This window comes from Strix aluco, chromosome 13 (assembly GCF_031877795.1).
Source record: "Strix aluco isolate bStrAlu1 chromosome 13, bStrAlu1.hap1, whole genome shotgun sequence".
NCBI classification, from domain to species: domain Eukaryota; kingdom Metazoa; phylum Chordata; class Aves; order Strigiformes; family Strigidae; genus Strix; species Strix aluco.
In genome coordinates, this window is record NC_133943.1 from 13,300,387 (window position 1) to 13,326,575 (window position 26,189).

General features: G+C 37.5%; 1 protein-coding gene across 1 annotated transcript in view; it reads right to left on the minus strand.

Annotated features, from left to right (window-relative positions):
- Positions 1–18,424, minus strand: part of ATP10B (ATPase phospholipid transporting 10B (putative)) — a 50,272-nt gene extending 31,848 nt beyond the window's left edge. The window contains exons 1-4 of the mRNA XM_074838190.1: positions 17,922–18,424; positions 7,504–7,708; positions 3,890–3,975; positions 1,099–1,205 (exon numbers count right to left, since the gene is read on the minus strand). Of these exons, the coding sequence (XP_074694291.1) occupies positions 1,099–1,205; positions 3,890–3,975; positions 7,504–7,708; positions 17,922–18,424 (901 nt within the window). The remainder of the gene's footprint in view (positions 1–1,098; positions 1,206–3,889; positions 3,976–7,503; positions 7,709–17,921) is intronic.
- Between the last annotated feature and the right edge of the window lie 7,765 nt (positions 18,425–26,189).

Sequence of the window (26,189 nt, forward strand, 5' to 3'; positions counted from 1 at the left end):
CTTTGGAAACATGAGAGCTATAGTCATTTGGAGTCCCCTTCTGCAGTAGTGAAATAAAACGGTCAGTTGCCAGATAAAATAATCTGGATTGTGGAGATCAATCTAAGGTAAATGACTCTTGCAAAGATGGTGACTTCTATTTTCTCTTAGGTGGCTCAGCCTTGAACCCCTTTCTGCTAATTAGACATAAAACGGGTGATATGATTCTACTGGAAAAATAAAAATAACCAATTACTTGTTTAATTGTTTTTATTTAATGTTTTTATTTTATTTTATTTCGTTTTTTATTTTATGTTTTAAATTTTATTTAATCTATAAATAAAGAGGGCAGCTGATATACTCTATCTGAAGCAGAAGAGGGCACAGCTGGCAAAGGCAGTGATAGATCATGCTCACTGATTAAAGCAGTGGTAACACTCCAAAGGTGAAAGATGCTGAGAAAAAGATGAACTGACCTACTGCTGAACCTGGCACTGCTGCATTTGATCTGGGCACTGACACTGTCTTACTTGGTTAATGTCTCTACTGCATGAAATTCATGGCTGCATGGACACACTATGTCTATGTCAGCACAAACCTGTGCTGCTGCTGCCTCCTCTGCCACCTCCAGCTGCTGTTCTCACTGCCTCCTGTGTGCTGGCACTGGCACAGCTTGGCTTTGTAACAATTTTTTTTTTTTTCCAAGCAGATCTTCACCTGCATCAGTTTCTACCCTGAGGAGCCACGGAGACCTCCTTTAGGGCAGCCGTGTAGATTTTATGCCAGATAGAATTAGTATTATAATCAGAGCAGCAAAGCTGAGAGTTAAACTCACCTTAGCAGTTCTTTACTTGTCTGGATATTTTTGCAAGATATTGTGGAGATAGCAAGATATCTGACATACACAAGGATACTGTCACTTGCCAGATACCCAGTGCAGGATTTGCTGGCTTTGGAGATGGATGAGTAATACCTTTACTTTAAAAAGTTATGTAGTTTTCCCATGTGCTACCAGTTCTTAAAACAAAATGTCAAATTGTGATGCAATATTAGACTATATTTACTTAAAGATATTTACAGGGAAATTCTATGTTTACCTAGGTAGAAAGTACATCTTACCTGCATATATAACAATTCCTATTGCAGCCTCAGTATTTCTGATTGTACATCCACGAAGCAAGAGGCTTTCAATGTTAAAACCAATCCGTTCATGATTTGGCTGCTCCCTAAAAGAAAGAAAATAAAATAAAGCAATGACTTTTTCTGTTCTAATATAGTATTACAGAAAATTCTTGTGTGCATGTTTGTTTCAAGTTGAAATCAAGGAACTGTGAAGGCCCTATTTTGCTTGTATTTCACTCAGCTTTAATAAAGACTCTAGGAAGAAGTTGCAGAGAAATCCAAATATCTCTTTTCAAGACCTCTTACATGGTGTGTGCATCGTGATGTCAATATGAAGCAAGTTTGGCTTTCATCTGGTACCTTATCTGGCAGATTCATTATCTTATGAATGAAGCCAGGATATATTATGTGGCTTCATTTAGATGAAATTCTTTTAGAAAGCTGGGCAGGGTTTGTCTGCTGTTAGAGGTTCAGATTAAAACGTCTTCACTCACTAAGAGCCTCTGTCTCTCTCTCTCAGCCACCAAAGGGCTTCTCATCTTTGTGAACCTCAGTTCACTTGAACAGTCTCTAGGCTGAGGCTTTTTCCTCGCTCCCACGCTGGATGGAAGACTTTTCATTCTGGCTGAAGATGTCCCGTCACACACCAGAGCTTTCTGCTAGCAGAACAGACTGATGAGAAATTAATGGAAATTGTAAGGTCAGTGCTCCATCAGGCAGGCAATGTGTTACCTCTGAAAATAAAAGCACAAAACTACTTTTGCTCACATTTTTTATTAAAGACTAGGGAAGGTTCCTTCTGAGATCTTTACCAAAGCTGAGATTTTTCACTTCAATCACTCCATCTGGTTTTGTTATGTAAATATCAGCATCAGAAAATATTTTTTTTCTAGAATCTTTTGCTACTTTCTATTCCATATTTGGCATTGCATTTACTAGTAAACTGCAGCAGTACTTAAATGCAGGGCAAGGTTAGGTGCTACCTTAGGGCTAAGTACAGTCCTGTATCAATATGCAGCTGCACATTATTACATGACATCAAACTAGACAAGTGAAAAAGTTTAGATGCCAACAACCTACAGCTGGTAGAATTTCAAAAAATGATGCGAGGAACCTGTTTGTCTGGGAACCTAGATTCAGCCTTGGTGAGCACATTTAATAGAGGCCTTCTTGCATCTCCTTCAGTAGAATCTGCTACGCTCAGGCATGTCAGATGAATGTCACTAAGTTTGTTATAATTTTTAGCAGAAAGAGTACTGCTACCATTTTATAGCAAGGCAATAGAGCCTAAAGAGTTTATTAAGGGTTCTTGGAGAAAAATGTAACATGCTCCAAGTAATTTGTGTTTACAAAATAGCTCAAACAGCAGCAGACCAAAGACAGAAAGTCTACTAACTGTTAGTAAGTAATTTTCACTAGCAAATTTCATCTACCCCTGAAGCAGGGAGAGAAAAGCAGATAATTTCATATTCCACCATGCAGGTGAGATAATAGGAATTTTCCAAAAGAGATTTCTGTTACAGACTTTCAATAGAGAGTTGAAGATTTTGAAGACACTCCTGGGTCCTAAGGGTGTGTATTTGTGTGTGTTTTCTTGTGACATATCACCTACATTTCTATAATCTCAGTGCTCTTGTGCCGTATTACAGCAGGCTAATTGGAAGGATTGCTTCAATTTAGATTATACCCAGTGGTCCTCAAAGCCATCAACCACAGCCAGCAATCAATAGAAACTTGACCTCTTTCTCCCTTTTAAGATATCAGAATAGAGAGGAAATGACATTGCTATTAGAGGCATCATTCTTACAGGGCATAAATTCTCAAAACCAGACTAAGCACAGTCAGTGCTAATGGGTGAGAACCCTCTGGTTTACTCCTGTCAGAGGATCTGGCCATTTGTAACTACTCCAGGTACAACACTCGCTGCATTCTTGCAGAGACATTAACTCCTAGCTTAGATATTAGTAAATTTAACAAAGCCAGGGCATGGATAGGAATGCTAGCAGAGTCATACAGTTAAATTATTTGCATAACGTGGGGCATGCATTTGGTCTGGGGCAGTAGGTATTTCGGACAATTCTCTGGTGTGATGTGGGAATCAGCATGGACCAATGACTGCTCTGAAGAGCGTCCTGGGAAACAGCTGCCCTGTACTGGAGGGTAAGAGAATATTATGACATGAGCCATGCCATACAAATTGGCCTTATAGCCAGAGAATGGGCTTAAATCTGCTGAATTTTCTAGTATAGATTTCCCTGTTAGACCTGTGCCAGAATTATTTATTGAAGAAAGAACAGAAGGAACACAGGATATGGCTTTTTCCTCACATACATAGGCTTACACCTTCTTGCTTGCTTGCTTTTTCTAGCTGTAAGAAGAAAATCTGATCTGTTTGTTAGATCCTGGATACCTTTTCCCAATGGCCATAAAGATGAAGAAACTAGAGGCATGCAGCTGAGTATCTTTAACATTAGGAAGGATTTAGATTTAAAATCCAGCCTAGACTAACCAGGTCAAACGTAAATGAGCTTATGGCTGAATTCTGAAAAGAGCTGAAACCTTGTGAGAACAGTTTCTATGAAACAACTGCAAATTCAATGTCAAGCCTCGGTTCTGCCTTGCCTTGAAACACAGATTCCAGTCTACATTTCATATTGACTTCTGAATCCAGGAATAGATAATAGTGACATTCATCATTTTCTGCAAAATAGGTTCTTTCCATCCAGTTCCTCCAAGAGAAATACTAAAGTTCAGATACAAAATGCATTTATAAATAACAAATACTTACATGTACCCTTTGAATTTATTGAGATCATTGTTAGGCATTTCACAGATGATGGTGTTTTGGAAAAATTCGGGTTCAAACAAGGCATTCTGCAAGAGGAAACACACTGAGAATGAGTGTCAAATCCAATGAGTACTTGAAATGTTATACACTACAAGCAGCTAAATATAGTCCACCAGGATAGTTGGGGGCTGGAGCACTTGCCCTACAAGGAAAGACAGAGGGAGTTTAGCTCATTCAGGATGAAGCAAAGCTTCAGAGGGGCTAAGTAAAGATTTGAGATTTTCCTCTCTTGGATTAACAACTGGTTAAATTAAATGAAGAAAATGCTGTGTATTGGACAAGGCATCACAGATGCCAATTAGTGAAAATATCTGTCTTCATTTAAAGTGAATGTAACAAATTGATCAAATTATTTATGAAAGAAAACCAGCCTTCAATCAAAAGCAAGCTCAAATGAAAATAATTTCAGGATTTATTAGGATTTTGAAATATGTTAGAAGAGTTATGTTAGAAGAGTTATGTTCAGTGGCCAGGATGGTATAATCATAAGAGCCCACACATTTGAATAAACATTCAAATAGACTAAAAGCAAGACTAATAGTGCAAAAAAAAAAAAAAAAAAAAAGCCCCCCCCAAATGAACAAAGAAACAAACAAATAGAACCAAAAGAGGGAAGGCAGTAGAATCAGTCCAAACCTCTGGGAGAGACAAAAGAAGACAGAGATTTTCAGGATAAGTGCTCGCTCTAAAAGAGCTTGGAGCTGAACTGAGACACAGAATTTTGCTTGATTTCCCCTGTGTTCAGGGAAACAGGCCTGGGTTTTGGACTGCATGAAGCAGTTTGGAAAGTAGACAGCATGAGAGGTACTTGACTGCCATAAGTGGTGTTTTTTTTCTTAACTGAAAAAATACATAAAACTTTGATTTTAGATTCAGAAAATGTAATAAAAATACGATGTGAGGAATGTGAAAGAGAATCGTTATTGCTGTGCTATAAAATCTTTAAAAGAACTGAAACTCACTTTAATCCAAACTCCTCCCATTAGAAAAGCTGGAAATCAAGTCTGCTGCTGGGTCTCCCTACCTTATTCTACAGCAAGAGAGACTTCAGAGATTAGACTCCTTCAGAAACTGCAAATCCTGGGAATCCTTCACTGGAATTCACAAAAACTTTGCCAGACTGCAAGAGGACTTCCTTACACTGCCAGTCCTCAAGTCTCAATTTTTTCTTCACTGTTCTTTAATTTTTACATTATTTTCTCTCTCCTGTTCTTTTTTTTTTTTTTTTTTTTTTCTGAGCAATACATATATTCTTTTTTTAGGAAATATATATAAAATATCTAAGTACAATCAAGTAGAGAATCTGATCTAAAAAAAAAAAGTTGGAGGAAATATAAAAGCTTGATGAATATAAAGGCATTTTGTTATACCTTCTGACCCATGTGGCTGAATATTTTCAGAATTTCTTTTAAGAGACATTGTTCATCTCTGCTGAATCTTGTTTAACTCTGTGAACTCAACAGGAAAACCAGCACATATTTGGTTGTGCTAGAAATATTTGTACAACAGGAAAGCAGGAAGATTCAAAAGGCACCTGGAGAGCTCATTACTAACGAAGAAAACATATAGGCTTCTAGCTAGAAAGTGATAGAGAAGGATGATTTTTTTTGTTTTGATGACAAGAATTTTACATTTGAAAATTCAAGTTAGAAAATGGCATAAGAGGAAGAAAATAACAATCCTTCCTCACAGTCTTGAGGTGAATTCAATATTCCTAAGCATATCCTAAACCAAAGAACTAGCCACAGTTCATACGTACTTCCTCCCTCCTTAAAGAGTCACACTTTATAGACATAATTAAATCTGAGTAAGTTATGTAGCACATAAATCACAGGACTAAACAAACCTCAAAGAACAAGGAAGGAGTTGGCACACTAAATTGCACATATGATATTTTTAGCCAACGTACTGTTTACACCAATACGTTAAAGTAACAGGGTAATATAGTTGAATATTAAACCCTGAACTTCCTGAGCACTGGTTATCACCATGGTCAGAACTGCATTCCACTCTGCCAATGTAACAAGATTTTGTAAGTATAAACACTTCCGGGCATACAGTTTGTCTAAATAACTCAAAATCTAAATAAAAAAAACCATGAATAGGCAGTGCGAAGCATAACTCGGCATGCAGGGGTTTTCTGATTTAAAGAAAGACTTCCTCATAATATAAATGACTGAGGCAAAATTTGCATTTTGTATGATAGTTGAGCACTCTGTTTTCCTCTAAAAGCAAAAATACAAAACCTAATGTGTAAACTATGTGACACAAATGCAGCATTTTAATTTTTCTATTTAAGTAGCTAGTTTATTGGGTTTTTTTGCTAAATCTCTACATATTAAAAATTTTCAGAGTTTCTCAGGAAAAAAACTTCTCCCTAGTCATCATTGGAAAGCACTGGAAAAGGTATGCTTTACCTGAGAAAACCCTTAATTGTGCAAGTAACGCTGTAGTACAGTACCTGACCACAACTGGTCATGGAAATGGTGTACTTTAATAAATCTGGTTGCTCACTGGAAGCTGTGTCCCACCCACCAATAACCCCGAAAGATCTTCCTAATGGCACTATTACTAATGGCTAAACAAGTGGATGTAATTCCTAGAATTACCTACCATGTTTTGGGATTTTCTGTCTACTGGAGTGATTCCAATAAAACAAAATATTTCTCTTTACATGGTACAACTCCTTAAACTTGTTCTGTGTTATTTGAAAAACTGAAAAGATATGTAACAAGTACAACTCTCCTTAAGTCATATTTTCTTCTTTACTTCAGGTTTATCAAACATGAGTGAAGAGAAAATACCAGTAAAGTGTTTGTAAAAAGGAAATGATAATGGCCTATGGAAAAAAATACAGTGATTTTAAGCACTCAAAACTGAATCTCTGCTAACAATCAAACTGATGTCAAACATATCACTTTATTTAATTTACCTTGACTCCCTATTCAATTGTTAATTATACTCCTATAAAAGGTTCCATTATTTCATTACAACTTAGTGTGCCTTAGAGCAGTTCCTAGTTGAACTGCCATACACCTGCCTGCCTAGCAAATGAGTAATGGTACATCAGCTGTAACAGAGAAGCAAAATCCATAAGGAAGCCCATGGCCACTTTGGAAGGGGGGCCATGAGCTCTCTTCCAATTTCCGTGCAGAAATAATTCACTCGGTAGTAGTGGCTTTGCTGTGGGGCGCGCTCTGTGCTGTGACAACCTGGAGGGTCCAGATGGCTGATACATAGGAAAGACTTGCTGCTGTCCCAAACGTGGTACTGAGTGTTGCTGCTTAAGCATCTGCTGATGCAGTTTGCTGCAAACAGCTACTCTCTGAGCTAATACTCCTTTTTATACAGCCATCCCTGTGTCAGAAAAACAAAAATCTTCTAGGGCAAACTGCTGCTTTCTGCACAGGGCATTAGCTCCAACAGAAAAACGCTTTCATAGCTGTATCAGCGCAACCAGACCACCAGAACTGGTGCAGTTCATGGCTGGAACTGGTGTGAAAATGGGCCCAGACCGCCCTGCACTGCATCGGCTGCATTTTCAGCAGACTTACCTGGCTGGAGAAACCCATCACGACGTGTCGTTGTTTAAGGTTGGTCTCCCCATCGAGGTTGGCAGTTTCCAAGTGACAGATCCCGTTCTGGTCAGAGGAGTACAGCAGTAGGATATCAGCTGGGATGGTCTCGTTACACTGAAGCTGTACAAAATCCCCCACTCGGACATCTTTCCAGCATTTCTCAACATAAGCACGTTCTTCCCTGTTGCATTAAAAACATGTCATGGGTGAATAGTGACATCAGGAAGGCAGGCCTCCTGGATAGTGGGGCTTTAAAAAAAACAAACTGGGGTGGTGGCATATTGCTGTATTTAATAGTATCATTTCACCATATATCACATTCAAATAAAATCTTTAAACTACAATAAAAGTTCTCTTTCATTTTAGCATTAGCCCTATAATGTCCACAGCAAAAGATAGAAAGTTGTTCAGAATAAGAGGTGTTTAAAAGTACCTTATTCAAACATTTAAACATTTCACAAAAAAAATTATTAATTAATTAATTAAAAAAAAATAATTATGTGACTATTTCTCAGAAACTTTCCAGCAACAGCATATGGATCCTGAAGGAAGCAAACTGATATCTCAGCTACACTTGCTGCAGGTCTTTCCAGTTTGTAACTCTCAAAAGGTAATTACAAGTCTTGAGCTTAGCGCACAGAATCAACTTCAAAAGGTAGAACAGCAGACAAACAACCCCTTAATATTAAGCAAAAAAAATGCAATAGAGCCGAAGTTTAATGAAAAAGTTAAGGTAAGAAACAAAGAGCTTCTAAATTAAAAAAAAAAAAAAAAAAAAAAACAAGAAAGGAAAAAGAGCTTATGAGGTTCAAGGAAAACAAATTATTATTTCATCAACGAAGCAGTGCTCAATGGTTCAGGAAGTAGCAAACTTTTTGACGTTACATTTCCAATAATTGATCCTTCAGCTGCTCTTAATCATCTAAGCAAACTGAAAACCGCACAATAAGCTTTAAAATTAATTAATGGAAAAACTGCATGGACAACAATGGCCCCGTTCATTTAACTCTTCGAGAAGAAATTATTTTTTCAATATGAATTATTGAATCATCTTATGTCTTGCTCTGTAAGAGGGAAAATGCTCATGATACTTTACCAGACAGACAGTAAAAGGCTTTTTGTAATGACTCAGTGTCCCATTTTTGTTTAAGTTTTTAATCATCCTCATCTATTGCCTGAAGAATACTGTCTTTCAATTAAGTGCTTGGATCATGAGGAGAGCAGTGATACAGCAGATGAAGTGTTTTGCTTCAGTTCAAAGCACACATCCAAGCATTGCTTCAGAGTCAGGCCAAAGGCTACTTCCTGCTAACCTACTTTCCCGGTCTTCTGTAAAGGGGAGCCAGCAATGATGCTGTCAGGCAAACCCTTGCACTTGGCTGATATCCTTATACGCAAACCAACATGGAATAACAGCTTCCTGCAAAGGTTATGCACACAGTTAAATTCTGTGTATTTCCCAGTGGTCTCCACTTTTTATTCAAAAAAAGAATCCCCATCCCACACCTAAATATTTAAACCCCTTTAATGCTAGATGTGAGATGCTTATAATAATTTTTCCTTCTTACATTAATTTTTCATTCCCGAATTTTTTATTCTTCTTTCTTCTTTTGTCTGACTCTACTTATCTGCATGTCCTTTTTTCTCTTGCTCAACAACAGACATAAAACACCACACTGAAGAACAGAGGTTTAAGTTAATTTGATGTTGCTGTGCATTATAAAAAAAATTCCAGATGAATTTTTATTTGAAAAGTATTTAAGCAAGTGCATGTTGAGTATTTGCTTTACAAAGTAGATACTAATGTTAATATAGTAAATGAACTAAGTAACTGTGAATCTGTTCCATGTCAAACACTTTCCAGGTAGAACTTCTTAATTTGTTTTTTCAAGACATAAAAATCAGAATACAGAAGCAGTTTAGAGCAAGCAGATGGCTTGTCTTGCTATCCTAGACATTTGGATGGTGTGTATAGTTTGCGTATGATGTTTGCTATGACTTCTGCAGGACTTCTGTACATCAACTCTGGCACAATTCTGAGGTTTATAGAACACACTTCTATTTTTTTCCACTCATAAAATGCTATAGAAGGGCCTTGCCCAGCTGGCTGTCTTCCACATCAGCCTAAAGAAACCAGGTTAGCAAAAATAATCCACAGAAATCACAGATTTGTAATATCATTTCAGTAATTCCCTATGAAACATACATTATACAGAAAGCTTCAGGTTCTGCCCATACACTAATTACAGAGGAGATGGTGAGTCAAAAAAGCCAAATAACCTCTTTCAGAACAGAGGAAAAGTCTTAGCACAGGGACTAGAGTTCAGGAATTGCTAGAATCCCAAACCTGCATTCAGGTGAACAGACTCTCCCTGTATCCCAACGAGCATCAAATTTGGTTAAGAAATGCATTTTCTTTTCCTGAAAGAACTATTCAGCTGGAGCGGTAAGATTAACAATTTCCTACAGTACAAAGGTTTTCTACAACTTTGTAGAGAATTACCAATGGATGAAAGGAAGAAAAGTACTTCATAAGAAGCCTGGTGCACCCCACAGCAGCACTGGACTAGTTGCCTAACAAGATTTTTCAAATGAATCCGTTCCTTTTAGCAATTCCTGTAACTGGGAACACTGCCCATTTTCTATTCAGTGATTAAAGTTCATAGCACAAGCTCTGGCTGCAAAATAAACAGAGGAGCTTCATAAATCTGAGATGGTCTGATGAGAAATATACAAAAAGGGCAAACCTATTTATCCAATAAAATAAACAAGCTGTGGTGATTTTCAATAGGTAGAAAGCTTGAGGTGTGATTCTCATAGCACGTGGCATCAGGACTGCGACATGTCAAAGACAAGATTTAAGAGCAAAGTTTCTCAGTACCTTGTCTCTTTTACGAGTCAATTTATCAACAGCACATTTTAAAAAGTGTTCCCTTGCTATCCTGGGATAATGGGTAGCACAATAATGCTTCATCAGAGGATAATGACAACACAAAGAGGCAGTTAGCCTTGAACAGTCAAAGTGAAGTCTGCCAGAATTTGTTATTGGGCTCATCATATCTGACCAGACGGCCTGAACTAAATGGACTTTATGAAGTCATTTCTGGAAAGAAAGGATCATAAAAAAATCCTGCTGTTGTGGGTGATTTGGGGGGAACACGAATAAATTATTGACTTTGTGTCAACAATTTCATTTCACATTCTTGGTTTCAATACACATAGATCTCAAAAAAAACTGGGTCAAAATGGATGGTGAATGGGAGCAAATAAAAATTATTGTTCTGCTCCCCAGGGAGATTACATAAAAGTCATTTTTCATGTGCACTCCATATCATGTCTGAGTCCTAGATTGTCTTAGAGAAAGATCTTCAGAAATCTTTATCATCTAGAAGTATTGTATCAACCAATTAGTTCAGTGAGTCTTATTTCCTTGAATTATTGCAAACTCCATACCAGGATCCTCTGCAGCTTGAAGTAAAGTCATTGTTTGCTCTACCTTTCATCCCCTAAATTACCACGAGGTTGTAATACTTAGAAAAAATCAGTATCAGTGTCACAAATAGATAAAACCCAATGTTTGTACTTTATCATATTTTCTAGAATGTTATATTTGAAAATGGCCCCCCTCAATCATTACCTACTTTATAAAAAATGCTAATGTTCTGAGATTCTTAGTTCTACACAAACAACAGGTTGAATCACACATTTTTATGCTTTACACCACCTTTTAAATGGAAAAATGTCACAAGATGTTTTCAAAGACCGCTTTATGGCTATGATCTCATGGTTAGGAGCTACTGCCATAAAACTTTGAAAAACTGACAACAAAGGAGCAGATTTAGGACTTGAGGAAGGCACTAGACTGGAAAGGAATTGACTCTGAAACCTGTCCACAGGTCAGAGTACAGCACAACTTGGCTGATAGTATTCCTGAGCTAGAGATATTATCTGAGCATGAGAAGGTACTCTATTGTCCGTAACAATCCATCCCTGGCTTCTGCCACGTTATCATTACAGTAGCTGGGAAGGTTGTTTTCGTGACGTGGACATCAGCCCAGCAGCATCAATGATGTCACTTAGCAGATGCTGGTCCTGTAACAAACCCTCATTAGCAAGCAGCTATAGCTTTTCCACATAGCCCCAAACTCTCAGGATTTGAATATTACCTTAAGACAGCAGTAATCATCTTTTAAAGATAACAGGAGTAAAATTTTTCTAAATTCTAACAAAATACATCTTTAATTATACCATTTTGGCATTCCAAATTCCTTAATGCTACGAACAGATCCTATCTTTTTATGTGCTAAAACTGTCTGTAGCATCCTGACAAGGAAGTTATTCTCTCAATGATAAAAGAAGCCTATATTCAGCTTCTGTAACCAATTCAAGTTTATGTGAACTTTAAGTAAGTACCAGAACTTTATAAATGTATTATATATCCATATACAAGGTTTTGGATTTAACTTGCCTTTTTAATCTCTATCTTGATTTTATAATAACTTGCACCAAATGAAGAAATAAAATAAAATATAAGCTAAATGTATTTTGAAAACATATTTGCTTAGACTTTACTAGGTTCATTTTGTAAGTTATGGATTATTGTATTTAGGAAAATCTAATTTTTTTTTTTTTAATACTGCCTTTAACAAAATGCTATTGCTATGATTCTGCCTGGCACCAGCTGGAATGAACAGGTAACTCCAAGGTCACTTAATGACTGCTAATCATTAGTATTAGTGTCTAAGGACTCCCATTAATTTATCAAATTTCTGGAAGCCACAGCCTAGATCAGCTTTTTGGTACAGCCATTGTCTTATATGACCTTGTAGCTCTTGAGGTCACATGGTAGAACCCTGCTTCTCTCCGGTTTTTAATGGTGCTTTCAAAATTCAGAGTTAGGATGGAACTTAATGTCATGAGGTCATGATTCTGCAGGTCTCTGAGCCAAAACCAGAGGTTATAATTTATTTGCCCTTTGTCTTTAATTGTTAGCTTCTGCTGCTGTCTGCTAAACCATTGCACTTTTTTTGTGAAGCAGTTTAAATGCCTTGGCAGGTAACAGATCTTGAAGAAAGCTCTGATAAAGGAGTACCTAAACCAGTGGGAGCATTAGTAATGTATTTCTGGATTTTCTTCCACAGAGACCGAGGATCCTCACTGTGGCAATACACACTGACTGACAAGAACTGCTAGCTCACTGCTCTTTGACTTTCAAGTGCTGCTGCCTGGACCAGTTGAGCGTTGAAAACGTCACGTTTTTCTTTTGCATTTAGTCAGTTTAGCATGTCACATATTTCTTCAACACACAATCAGCATGCTCACCATAAGATGAATTAACTTTTTAATTATTTCTTCACAATTTGGTACCACTGCTTTCAAGCAGCTGCATGGTGACATAACATACCTGAGTGTACTGTTAAGGCCATTTTCTCAGCTCACTGGAAGCTTGAAGAATGCCTCACCTTGCATAAACAGAAGGTGCTGTTTGTGCTTTCAGTAAAACCCACTGCTAATTCAGGTATCTGTAGTTAAACTAGGAACAAATATTCCATAGTACCTGAAGTAGATACAAAAGTTCTACGGATGACAGAGCAGAGGATGACAACTGCCAGTGATAGTCCCACACAGAGAACAATATAGTCATGTTTGACATTAAGCAAGAGAGAGTGCTGATGCATAGTGAGTTGTAATAATATCATAGCACATAATAATCCTGCAGTTATTGTAACTTACTCATATTGCTACTTTTATAAGAAATAATTCATGTTTCAATTGATCTAAGTTCATGCTTTGTGGCTGTGATAAGAATGCACCTTCAGCCATGCAAAAGCTGGAGATCTTCAGATCTTCAGCCTCCAGCTGATGAAATTCATGCACTGTTCAGAGAAGGCACCACTGAGGTGTAGAAGCCTTGATATTGCTATGCCCCAAAAAACTGATTGCAATTTTGCCTGAGGGAATGTGGTGGGACTTCAAGCAGGCCATAGGCTTTAAACTCTTTGGTTTTGGTGTACAAAATGAATCGGCTAAAGCCTCCAGCAGCATAAATTTATGCTTTGTTAGAAAACAAAAATAAAGCAGAAGGAAAAGACTCTTTAACAAGTGAATACTCATTGCTGCTGAACAAGACTTTAAATGAAAGCACTGGTAATAAATCTCTTTTTTCTTACTGTGCCCTTGGCAGGGTGGTATTTTCCTCTCATCCTGCTTTCTATCCTACAAACTTTCAGGTTCAGCCTGGGCTGAATGAGCTGCATATGATGTTTCCTGTGTCCAGAGAAAAGTTGTCTTTTTTCTTTCACTTCTGAGATTTGACAGTATGTCAATTCCTGTTTTCAAGCACGCTCCCTACCCTTCTCTGCTGTCTTGCAGATGCCACAGACTTCTGTTGGTCATCGCATCCCTGGCCAATCCCAGTTGCTCTCCCAGACATGGGGAGCATCCAGGGGAGGTGCAGTCTCTCCTCCCTTCAGAAGGTCCAGCTGATCTGAGCGTATGAAGGAGGTTGAAACAGAAAGGCAGCCTTCATCTTCACTACCCAGCTTCCCTAATTTTAAGAAAATATAAAGTATACTATATATACAGTAACCTGTAGGCAAGAAGATCTCCATTGCTGCCATAGAGATAAATTACAACACAGAGTTACAAAACTTCAATCGACTAATATATTTTAATTCTCTTTCAAACCAGTGAGTCTAGCGTAAGTCATTTCCAGCTTTTCAGCTGTTGGCATTTCTGACTTTGTGCAACACAGAGATGAGTTCTTTGCTTTTTACTTATTTCCATATCACTGCTCTAGGGCTAACAAAGAGTTAGTGCTGATGCAGAAATCTTTAAATGTTCTAAAAGCTTACACTAAGCAGATAGAGTTACAGCAAAGGCCAGCCTGAATTTTTTGTATCACAGACATCAGTGGACCTAGAGAGGACAAGGAGATTGATGCTTGTAGGAACTATTTGAAAACCACAGGGCCTGAAAGCATCACAGAGGAACTTGCTACTGAAAGAGTAATCAGGCTATCTCATTTAGTATGCCTGCTGACTTACCTAGTTATCCGACAGCTCCACAGGATGATTCAAAGCATACAAACTAAGCTTCTCTGAGTCACTGTCTCAGATATCTGAGTTTAGGTGTTTAGAATTAAGCAATGTGAATAGCTTAAATAATGTTAATGTTTTTATGGCTGCTGCTGTCTGATGTACGTGCATTCAGTCAAGTGTGTTGCTGTGCCATCTTGAACTGTGCATAGTTCTTGCATTTGCATCTGAGTGTCTATTGAAACACTGAGAAAAAAATAGGTTCAATTTTCCAGACTGTCTGTCGCTATTGAGTATTTACAGACCATTAAAGCTTAACCCTAGGGGTATATCAGATCCAGGCCATACATGCTTCAAGAAAACTAAATAATAGCTTTTAGCAACTGTTGGGTTGATGTTCACTTACAGGTTTGTATACTACATTCAGTGCCAGCCTCTGTTGTTAGTAAGTTAATGATAAAATGGAGAGAGTTCAGAGAAAAGTAACCACAGTAGATTAGGAGGGACTGACTGACAAGAAAGATTAAAAGAGTGAGCTATATACAGATCTTGACTAAAAGGTGACTGGGCGTAGCAAAATGAACATGATAAAAATCACATATATTTGAAGATTATAATTAAATGGTATGGATAAAGAATAACTAATTAGGGTTGCATGAAACCAGGTGACTTGAGGAATTTGAATGCAATTAAAGAGGGATAATAAAGCATAGTATCACAGAAAATGCTTTGACAATCACGTTTTGTAGTAATGGAAGCCCCCTTGCTTGGAAAATTTCAAAGCTGTCAAAGTCTATTTTAAAGAGTACCAGGAGAAAGGAGGTGATTAAGCATAGGTCTGCGCCATCTGGAATTGAATTTTCTGTTCTCTTCTTTTGGTGTTGTGCGATTCATTCTGACAGCAGTTTGTATACAGTTATTATGATTCCAAAAGTTTTGGGTCAGAAATTAAAAATTCCATAATCAAACATTAGATCTAAGTTACTGCATCCCCCCCAAGACACTGTAATGCCTATTAATTGTCTCCCATTTTCTCAATTAAACATTCTTTAAATACACTACTTGAAGTGTCTTTTCCTTCATTTGACTAGCAGACTAGATTTCCCATTCCAGCTGATCTCTGTGAGAAGAAAATTAGAAGAAAAGTGTTTACAGGGCAGCCTATTTAAATTCAATTTCCCTTGCTCTATGTTGAAAGAAAGCAAGTTACTGCATTTCCCCTCGTCTTCAAGAAAGTTTTGGAGAACATTCAGCAATTAGAAAAGATTGGTCTTTTTTTTTTTTCAGCATTTAGAAAAGATTGCCCTTGTATTTCTTTTGGAACAGGAACCAGAGTTCTTGTTATTGAAATCTGAAATAAAGACAATATACTCTCCAAGATTAACTCTTAAAATCTAAGTAATCTTTCATTTTAGGATGGAAGATCAGTTGCTCTATTAAAAAGAATTTTTTTTTGCTGCCACAAGATTAACAAAATTTGCAGTGTCTTAAAAAAGGCTTTCACCTATGTTAAAAAATTACCTACAGCAGATGATTCATAAGGAAGAAAATCAAAAGACCACACTCTTCCATGACTTTACAGTTAGCAAGACGAACAAGAAATATCAGCTTCCCAAAGCACTATAGAAGCCTGATTAAAATTATTCATGATATAATAAGCTGTAGCTACTGATCTGATGGCAATTGTAATTACCTACGATTTTTCCAGACAGGATGAATGCTATAGTCTGAAGCCCTCCTCATTTTCCTTTCTCTTATAGCACCTTTTTGGGCCATAAAACTTCGGTGAAAGACAAGATTCTAGACAAGATTTATTCATAGATCAAAGTCTTTTTATATGGGATAACCACTTTTAAGATAGACCTATGTCAGGTTTCTGCATAAGAAAGTACTCATGGCTATAGCTTGAATCTGGATCTGTATGTATGTTGTAATTCCATGATGGACATTTCTCTCATACAAAGTCAGTTTTATTCCCCGCTTCTCATGTTCCCATGGTAAAAGGCTTTCAGATATAAATTAACATGGTTGCTTTACGTAAAGAGGAAATAAATAAGATTCCTATGTGGATTCATTCATTAGTGCCTACTGCACCACCTATTCTCTTTCATACTGGTTTTAGCAAGTGTTAACAAATAGTCTATTGCCTCATGGGTTAACACAACATTGAAAAGATTAAAAAATCCTACTAGATTGCAGTCTCAAAGATAGGCAGAAGAGACAATTTTGCCACCCCACCCAAAGAGCTACAGTTTTTGACAGTCTTCATGGTAGAAGATAAGAAATCTTAAATGAACAGTATTTAGAAACTTGTAAAATGTCTGCTTTTTCAGACAAGTTGGCAAGGAGAGTAGCGCGATTTTGGTTTTGACAATTCATTATTTATATGTGGGAATAAGTTTAGCCCCCAAACAAGCAAATCCATTGTTTTCCTGTTTAACCAGCAGGATATAAAAATAAAAACCTGACAAACACATGCAAGAGAAACAAACAGAAATGACAGCACTGTGTGATAAAAGCCAGAGTTCTGCAAGATCTTGCTTGTGAAAGCGTACGTTATATAAAGCACTGTTGATTAATTTGAGGGATGACAGGCAACATTCACGGAGATGGAAACTTTTGCTCTTCTGACTCCCAGATGTGATATTTTAACAGAAAGAAGTTATTTTCTACTTTGCTGAGAGAACAGTTTTGATAGAATAAAACATAATTTTCAAACTTCTGAAAGTCCTAAAAGCAAGAGGTCATGAAACATTTTGAAGAAGTGAGCACAGACACATGTAGTTAATTCATTTAGAGATGACTGAACAGAGGCATATACTACCATCTCCCATTTTTAACCTGCATTTTTACAGTGTTATTTTACATGCAACCTAGTAAAAGAAATACATCTGAAAGCTAGTCTACAGTGTAGAGTATAAAGTTAAACGTAGTTCAAAGAGCTACATTTTTAAGAGGTTTCTTGGCATCTAAGCATGTAAATAGGTCCCATGACAGATCTTGTTCTGTGCTACTGACAGAATTAAATCCCCTTGAAAATTCCTTAGAAATCTGGGTGCTTATAGCTATTTAAGCACCTGTTTTCACTGCACTCCATGCTTAAGAGGTGATAGCCACACCAATACCATGAAATTCAAACTTACCTTCCCAGTCTGAAAATGAGATTTAAACAAAAAAAGAAGTATCTTTCTCTGTATCAGAACAAATACCAGGTCATATATAGTCACTATGACTTTTTCTTGTTTCACTTAATCATTGTGATTTTCCAGCAGTTAATTATTAATTATTTTAAACAAAAAGACTCGCCATTGAGTCTCAAGCCAACTTGTTTTGTAATAAAAGCTGTATGAAACTCACCTGCTGTAAATGTAGCATCCCATATGATTGATTTCTTTGTCTAATTTATACCGTCGAAAATCCTCCCAAGCATCTTTAATGGCTGTAATGGCCATTATAACACAAATTGGGATCACAGAGACTTCTGGTTGGAAAGCATTCACCACTGGCACAAAATTCAGCAGTGCAATGACCACAAAATAAATATTGGCAAAGCGGTGAAACTGCTCATAGATATTTTTAGGGAAGAAAGACAAGATGGTATACTTTGTGGTCTTAATTTTATTGGAGTCATAGTATCTGTTTGGATTTTCCTTCCGCTTCTTACTTCCAAAGGGCAAATTGGAGATGATCACTCGTTTATTTTCATTTTTCTTCTTTCTTTTCTTCACTTTTCCTCTCTTCTCCAGCTCTTCATTTTGGATTTCAGTGTCTGGAGCAGCACATCGGCAGCAGGTTTCTTTGAAAAAATGTTTTTTCCATATCATTCTAGAGAAGCAGCCTGGAACACTTTTCCTTGACATCTTGTTTTCCTCTCAAAAAGCAGTCTCAAGTTGGAAACCAACAAAGTTAGAAGAGTTCAATAATCCAAATAAACTCCCAAGTGTTGGAGAGAAGAGTCAAGATGTCTGAAGCCCAGGGCTGCCTCTCCTTCGACTCCAACCTCCACCTGCCTAGGGACAGGTATCGTCCTGACTCAGCTGCACCAGGCCCTATAGCCTGCTGGGGAAGCTGCACCTCTTCTATGACAAAAACATCCTGAATGTTTTGTTATTCCTATTAGCATACACCCGGAGGCTCCATTCAGAGCATTTCCCTGGCATCAACTATCTGCTCACATGAAGTGTCTCTGTTTCAATACAGACCAGCGACAAAGCTAAGAACACACACACAATTTTCACAGTTCACTCTGTGAGTTTCAGAATCACTTTATAAGCCTGGGAGTTGCCAGGAAGTTCAAAGGTAATGGGCAGAGCTCTGTGTCCCAGAAGTCAACAGAAGATTGCTAGAAGCCTCAGTACAGACAGTATTTCTTTCTTTTACTTCCTCTATCTACTAGTTGTTTTCATGACCATAGAATGGATTATTAAACAAACAAACAACACCCATCCCCCCAAACCAAGCAAACCTGTGATTTGGTAGTTGCGCAAATTATACATAGACATAAGCAATTGGAGGGCAATTTACCCAGATTACCCCTCAGCCTGGTCCTTCTCCTCTGATAGACCCCCTGCTTCTGGACACCCAAAGCGTCACTCTCTCACCCAGTAATCCCTTCCAGCCTCTCATTTCTTCTTCCCCATTGGTCCTTGTGCCTCTGACACATACGTAAGTAAGCACAGATGAGGGCTCATTTCCAAGAGAGCTAATGAGGTGTGTAAAAACCATAGTAATTTTTTCTCTATGGCCTGGGTTTAAGGAGAGGTGAAAAAAGAAAGAGACCCAAACTTTTAAACATCTTTTAAATGAAAACTCCTATCTATTGCATTATGTAGTGACAAGCTAAGTAGTCTCAAGTCAAGTTAGTACTTGGACAAGAAATTCTGATGAAATCGAAATGTTGCAATAAGAATTGCACATGAAAATATTTCTTCCTTCTGAGTCAGTACTGAGCAAACATCACAGCTTACTGTGGGTGTTGTACCATCTCCAAAGCGAAACCGTGTTGTATCGATCACCTGTGCTTACTGGAAGTCCTATAAAATTTTTTTAAGCTCCTGCTTACGCTTCACCTTGAATAAAGCTGATTATTAATTTTTGTATTAATGGTTTTAGTGTGAAATGTCTGAAAGACATTGCTCCAATTTGTTAACAGCCCCAGTAATCCTTTACAGACTTGAACACATTTAATTTTTCCTCCAGATCCTTCGGCTACCTGGAGAGGATGTTGTGTGTGTTGGCAAGCTGGTTTGGAAACTTGGAATGAAAACTTGTATATCAGCACACACTGCTGTGATATGAAACAAAACTTCAATGATACCAGGATGACTTAAGTGAGATAAACGAGGCATTTTTAAAGGCAGAACAAAACTCTTTTATAACAGCTTTTCCAAACTTACTGTACACCAAAGGGTCAGTGGGGGAATTTCTGCAAAATCAGATGAGCAGTTTCCACCACATCAAACACAAAGAAAAATAATTGGTTTAGTTTACTTACTTGTCATACACCCTGGTTTTAGAGAAGTTTATTGTCTTATCAAATAGGTATTTTCTATGGTCTTCAATAGCATCCTTAATCATACTGGCAAGCAGCACCACAATCAGAGGCAACATAGTAATCTCCTTGTGGAAGACTTCCACTTGTGGGAACCAGTTCAGAACCACCAGAAAGAAGAAATAAAGATTACCCAGCCTGAAAATGTATAAAATAAAAGTAGTCAGAAATCAGAATGTGTCCTTTTCTTAATGAACATTCCCCATTTTGTGTCAAAGGAACATTAATTATTTTACTCCTCTACCCTCCTCTTCCTTTCCCAGAATTAATTAATCAGTTGCTTAACTGAGATGCTAATTTTTTCTTTAGAAGAGCCTGTGAGATACATTTTCATAATGCTATAGCTACCTCCATTTTCCCACATATTACAAACACTTTTTATCTCTAGGAGCTAAAACTTCTTTAATGATTCCCCCCGCCTCAGTGTTGGACATAAGCACCAAACAAAAGCCCCCCAAAAACTTAAAAAAACCAACCAACGTAACAGAACGGGTGTAAAAACCCACATGTTCAGAATTATGAAAATATCCCCATCAGGAATCCATGAAGGATTCCACAGGTGAAAGGTCAAATTATGAATGTGTAAATCTAATATACTGAATGAAAATTTCAAAGCCAGATATGGATATACAACTTTCATTTATCTTTATCATAATGATATTTTCCTGGGCATCTTACTGACACGATTCATTATGCAGAGGGGCTACATAATTTCAAACCAGCACTTGGGAAGAAACCTGACCTACCACTTGTATATACATGTATACTGTTTGTAAGTTGGTAGACGAAGTAAATTGATGCCATTAAAAATGTACCAAAATTAATCTATGAGCCTCTGAAATCTACAGAACTTCAAAGGTGTCTCAACACATCAAATGAGTGTCTTTTAATATTCTTAAAAATTAGAGGTTTATTAAACACAGAAACAGAGGGATTTTTAAATAAAAACCTGAAACTTTTACACAGAAAACCGTTCCAACATTCAAACAAGAAAATTGGCTACAGCATCAGTTAAGCACACCTAGTGTTTGTTTCAAACCTCCAGTTCAGTGTGAATCATATGACATTTGGTTACAAATAATCATCACCTAAATTTTAGCAATGTGGCAACTACAAAAGCAGCCCTTCTCCATCACCCTCAAATATCGCTGTTTCAGAGAGAGTTATTAAATCTCATGTGTCTCTGAATGACTTTTTTTTTTACCTGTGAAACTGCTCAAAAAGATTTTGGGGCAAAAAAGTGAGCCATGTGTATTTTGTGGTCTGTATTCTGTTTCCAGAATAAAACACAGAAGCTTGTTTCCAGTCTTTCCACTGTCTCCCATTGTCAGGAAACACAATCCTCCATTTGTTTAACTTGAGTTTTGGTTTGTCTCTGACAGAAAACAGCAGTGGTGTTGATTCTGATCGAGTCTGGGAGGAACTTTCAGCTCCTAGTCGCTGCCAACGGTACAAAGCAGAATCCACAGACAAAGCCATTCACAGCAGGGATGTCAGACTGAAAGACAAATGCATGACAAGGACTGAAAACCAATTTGACTCTGGTAGAAAATTAACTTCATGTCTTGCTAGCAGAGGTTTAAAGCAGCAAACAATACACCTGTTCAGTGCATTGCATGTTCAGTCTTTGAGCTCAGCACTTTCTGCAGAGAATGCACAGAATAAAAGATACAACATCTTCAATATGGAAAAATCTATTTCTATCTCTGGGGAAAAAAATCCCAAATCTATTTCCTGTGTGTTAAACAGCAAACTAACATAGATAAAGCCAATTTAACAGAGGTGAACAATGGCTTTTCCATTACAAATTCTGTATCTTTTTCCTCAGTTTATGTACCAAATCTATTCAGGCATTTTTCTTCAAACGTCTGACTTCCTTACATTACTTTTTCTATTCACACTTACTTACAAAGGGACTGGTTCAGGTGTTGAATCTTAATAGCCCAGATAATAAAGAACTGCAGCATCAGCTTAATGCCATTTAATGCCAATGTAACAGTTTTCCAGAGTCTCCATAGAAATCTGATTTGAACGGAAAATGCCAGCCAGCACTAAAACAATGGATGTTTTATTGGTTGGAGAGATAAAGGAATTAAATCTCCCAATACTAATCCTATTACCATTGAACACTTGACTTCTGACTTGTTCACACATCCACAACTGCAATTGTGATCCAGCGTGCAGGACGCTCAGCCAGCAGCACAGGGGTGTATGCTGTAATGCTCAATCTAAACACAGGAAAATCTCAATCCAACAGCAGGATTTTGAGGACTGGAAGCTGCCTTACAATGATGAGGCACTAAATGTGAAAAAGCAAACAAAAAAAAAGGCACTGGCTTTGTGCAACTTCAAGGTTCTGCTAAACAAAACATGTGAACTGAACCCACCTCACTTAGACTGTGGAAATAGAAAAAAAATTATTTAAACTTGGACAATGGTCATTTAGGTCAATTCACTTAAGAACTGGTTTAAACTTTATTTAATAGCAGCTGTATTTGAAGCAGATTGAGAATATCTGTATGTATTTGTGCAAGTCTAAACATATTTCAAATACATTAAACCTTCTACTGTATGCAATATGTGACTTCCTTTGGAAGAAAATAATATTTAAAAATATGTACATGTTTGAGTCTTGGAAGGGGAAAAAATATACTGTACCGAATTTCACTAACACATTTGAAGTGTGTTGTTTAATCAGCAAAATTATTTTTTATGCATTATTACTCACTGGCTGCTCAAAAAACTTTAATTCAGAGTTCAGGTTGCTCAGCAGTGCCCAAGGATCCTCTACAATGTTGAGAATGGCTAATTTATGCCTATCAGAAGCTTGGAAATACTGGCTCGGTTGATACAAACTTAAGTCCCAATACCTAAAGAATCTAGACTTAATGTCATGTTACCCTGACAGGGAATGTTGAAACCATGAATTGCTGGGAAGATACAAGGGAAGGTAAATTGCACAACAAGCAAGTGAAAGGAGTTTTTAACAGAATTTGCTGTTACTTCTGCTGTGATTCACAGACTGGAATTCCAGCATATATCCCTTGATTTTAGATGACTTCACTGTGTTTGTAATAACTTTATTCACCTGTTGAAAGATGAGCCACTGTAAGGTAAAGCAGCTGCCATTGTGACAATGGGTTCATGTGTACTTAAAAAATGATCTCCAGTTCTTGCTGAGTGTCAATAAAAGCAGCACGCTTCCAGGATCCCAGGCCATAGATGAACTGTAGGCAACATGTAGTAAGTCAGAGATGGTCTGCATAGGAGACGGACAGTGATTTGATGAAGGTATGCTGAACCTAAACCTGAGCATCAGATTCTCCTTCACTCTGCTTTTGTGCTGTGTTCCTGGGTGGTCTTCAAGCACCCATGGGAGCGTTGTGCTCATAGGCAGGAGAGGAAAATTAAGGCTTCATTTAGGACTAGTGAGAACCTTGGGACAGGACACCACCAGCAGCTGTCTCTTAGCATGATGAAGTGGCATTTAGTTTATTCTGTTTTACTGTGGGTGAAGAGCTAGGAAAAAAAGACACCTAGACACAATAATAAGTATGGAGTACTGACTTGGAGTATTGAAGGAAAGCCTTCTATAACTTCCAAGGTGTAACAGACAACATTTTTAGAGGACTTGGATTTCAGGAACTTTTCCTCTGTAAGATCCCAGATTTATACTAACAAGAGAGAGGACTGGAAGCACAGTAGACATGATGACTGACTTCCTTGTGTCTGGATTTTAGCACATTTGGTTTACTGAGGAAAATTCATCATTTGAAGGTGTTACATCAAACACACAACCTAAAGCTCTGAATGGTTTCATGAGAACTGAATGAACGTGTAGTTTAATCCATAAAAGAGGACCTCCTGTAATCCATGTTAACTACTCTGTCAGTGCCCAAATGAAGGAGGACTTTAACTGAAATCAAGATGATATTCAACTTAAATTGTGTTAGAGCCAGCACTTCCTTACACTATAATTTTTAATCTGTGGTGCTGAAAGATTTTACAATGAAAAGGCCGAAATTCGATTGTTGGTAGTTACTAAAAAAGGCACAGCTATCACTCAGTGAAAATGCTAGAGTGAAATGACACAGCTCATGTTTGCTAGTTAAAGGGTGGATACTTTTGCCACCTTGTTCTGTGCAGTAAGCTCTCAAGTTAATTTCATTTACATCATAAATTAAGATCTGAACATTGGACGGAAGAGTGGCGGTCCTTAGTGGCTCTGATACACACTGAGTACATATGTCTTTATCAACGTTATATATATATATATAAAAGTTGCATGTAGCAGAGCTACATATATGAGTTACACACAACATACCAGAGCACCAAATTCATTCTGCTTCTGAGATACATCAAGGTAGGTTTAAATTTCTTAGAAATTACAGATGAAAAAAACCCAATAGTTTCAGGCATATTACTAAAAATATAAGCAGACAAGATTAATTAAGGCAGCTTTACACACAGATAGTAGCATGTCTTCCACAACTTCCCCTGGGAAACATTTTCTACAGTTGCACAAATCACAATTAGGCAAGTTTGTGTCACATTCAAGACAGGGGCTCTCCCCACCCCATCTTTAACTATTTACTTAGTCTATAAATCAATGAAAGAATGACTTAGTTTTATTCAGTTTGGAAATCAACTCTCTCCTCCTTGGCTTTATTTGAAAGGCAGTGGTCATAAACAGTGCCATATCCATGAAGAGAGAGGCCATGTAATTAAATGTGTCACAGGAGATGTAGAGACTTCAAAACATAAACCATGCAAAATTAAGCAACTGATATATGGGTAGGTAAATTATGTAGCTCTATGCATAATCAAAGCAGCAAGCTAACGGCTTTCTTGACATATGAATTTCAGTGCTGGCAATGAAAAGATAAGAGAAGCAAACATAATACTTATTATTTCTGATCAGTAAGAATAAAAAGGAGCCTAAACTTGCCATCAATGTTAGGAGATGACCAAGCAGGAAAGAAGAAAGAACTCAAAGATATGTCATTCTGTAAAATGACAATTTTCTACAATTCAGTCAACTGCTTACAAGAATCTTCCAACTTACTGGCACTTTGATGTGCTATGCCAGTTATTTTCTGTATGGTAGAAAATCCATAAAAATTTTTGCATTCCTCTGGCAATATACCTAACACATCTGTCCCAAATCCTTCTAAAAGAGCTTCATAAAATCCCTTTCCTGCAATTCTAGAATATTTTACATGTGCACACCCATTTGATTTATGTTTTTACAGAGATATCATTGAAAGAACCCATGAAGTGTGGATTTTTTCAACATATGTTTACCGAAGTGACTGGTTTTATTCCATCTAGCTAGTGAAGCTTCAGTACAGCAATACATATCCTGAAAAGGAAAGATCAAGGCAATACAGACATTTCCAACACCATTATGTTTGGATTTGCCATCTATTCCACTTCAGCATAGTTATTACAACAAGTGCTACTTCTAGTGCTGGCACGTTAGAGCTATTGCTGTTTTGCCTAAGCTCCCCTTTGCCAGCCACTTCAGAAATGCTTGCCTTTAAAAGGAATCAGCAAGTTCCAGTGGTTTGTTTTATTTCTGACTGGGATTTTGAGACTTCCCACAGGATGAGGCCAGAAATTCCAGAGAAACGCCAGCCATGGCTGCAGAAAGCTACATTACGCTTAGTTATCCTGTAACTGCTCAAGGCGCAACATGATGAGAAATACAAAGAAAGCACATGCCTGTGCTTCAGCTCAGCACTTGTCAGACTTGAAAACTAGGAGACAAAAAGAACCCCTCTATGTCTTTAAAACCACAAAACCTAGTAAGTGGGAGGGAGCCTGGAGAAAGTAGTTCAGTAAGTCATACAGAGGAGTATCCATGATGATTTCCCTCTACTGCTATATCATCATGGCAGCATAAGCTTTTAGTGTCTCATTGTCCAGTCTTTTGTGAAGTTGCAGTCAATTAATGCTATTAGCATCATTCCCATGGAGTCACACTCAACTGCCTAAAAAGCCTCAGTTTCAAGAAACTATTTTCCCTCTTTCTTTCTATTCCATTGACAGATGTACTGTGGGCAGCTCTCAAC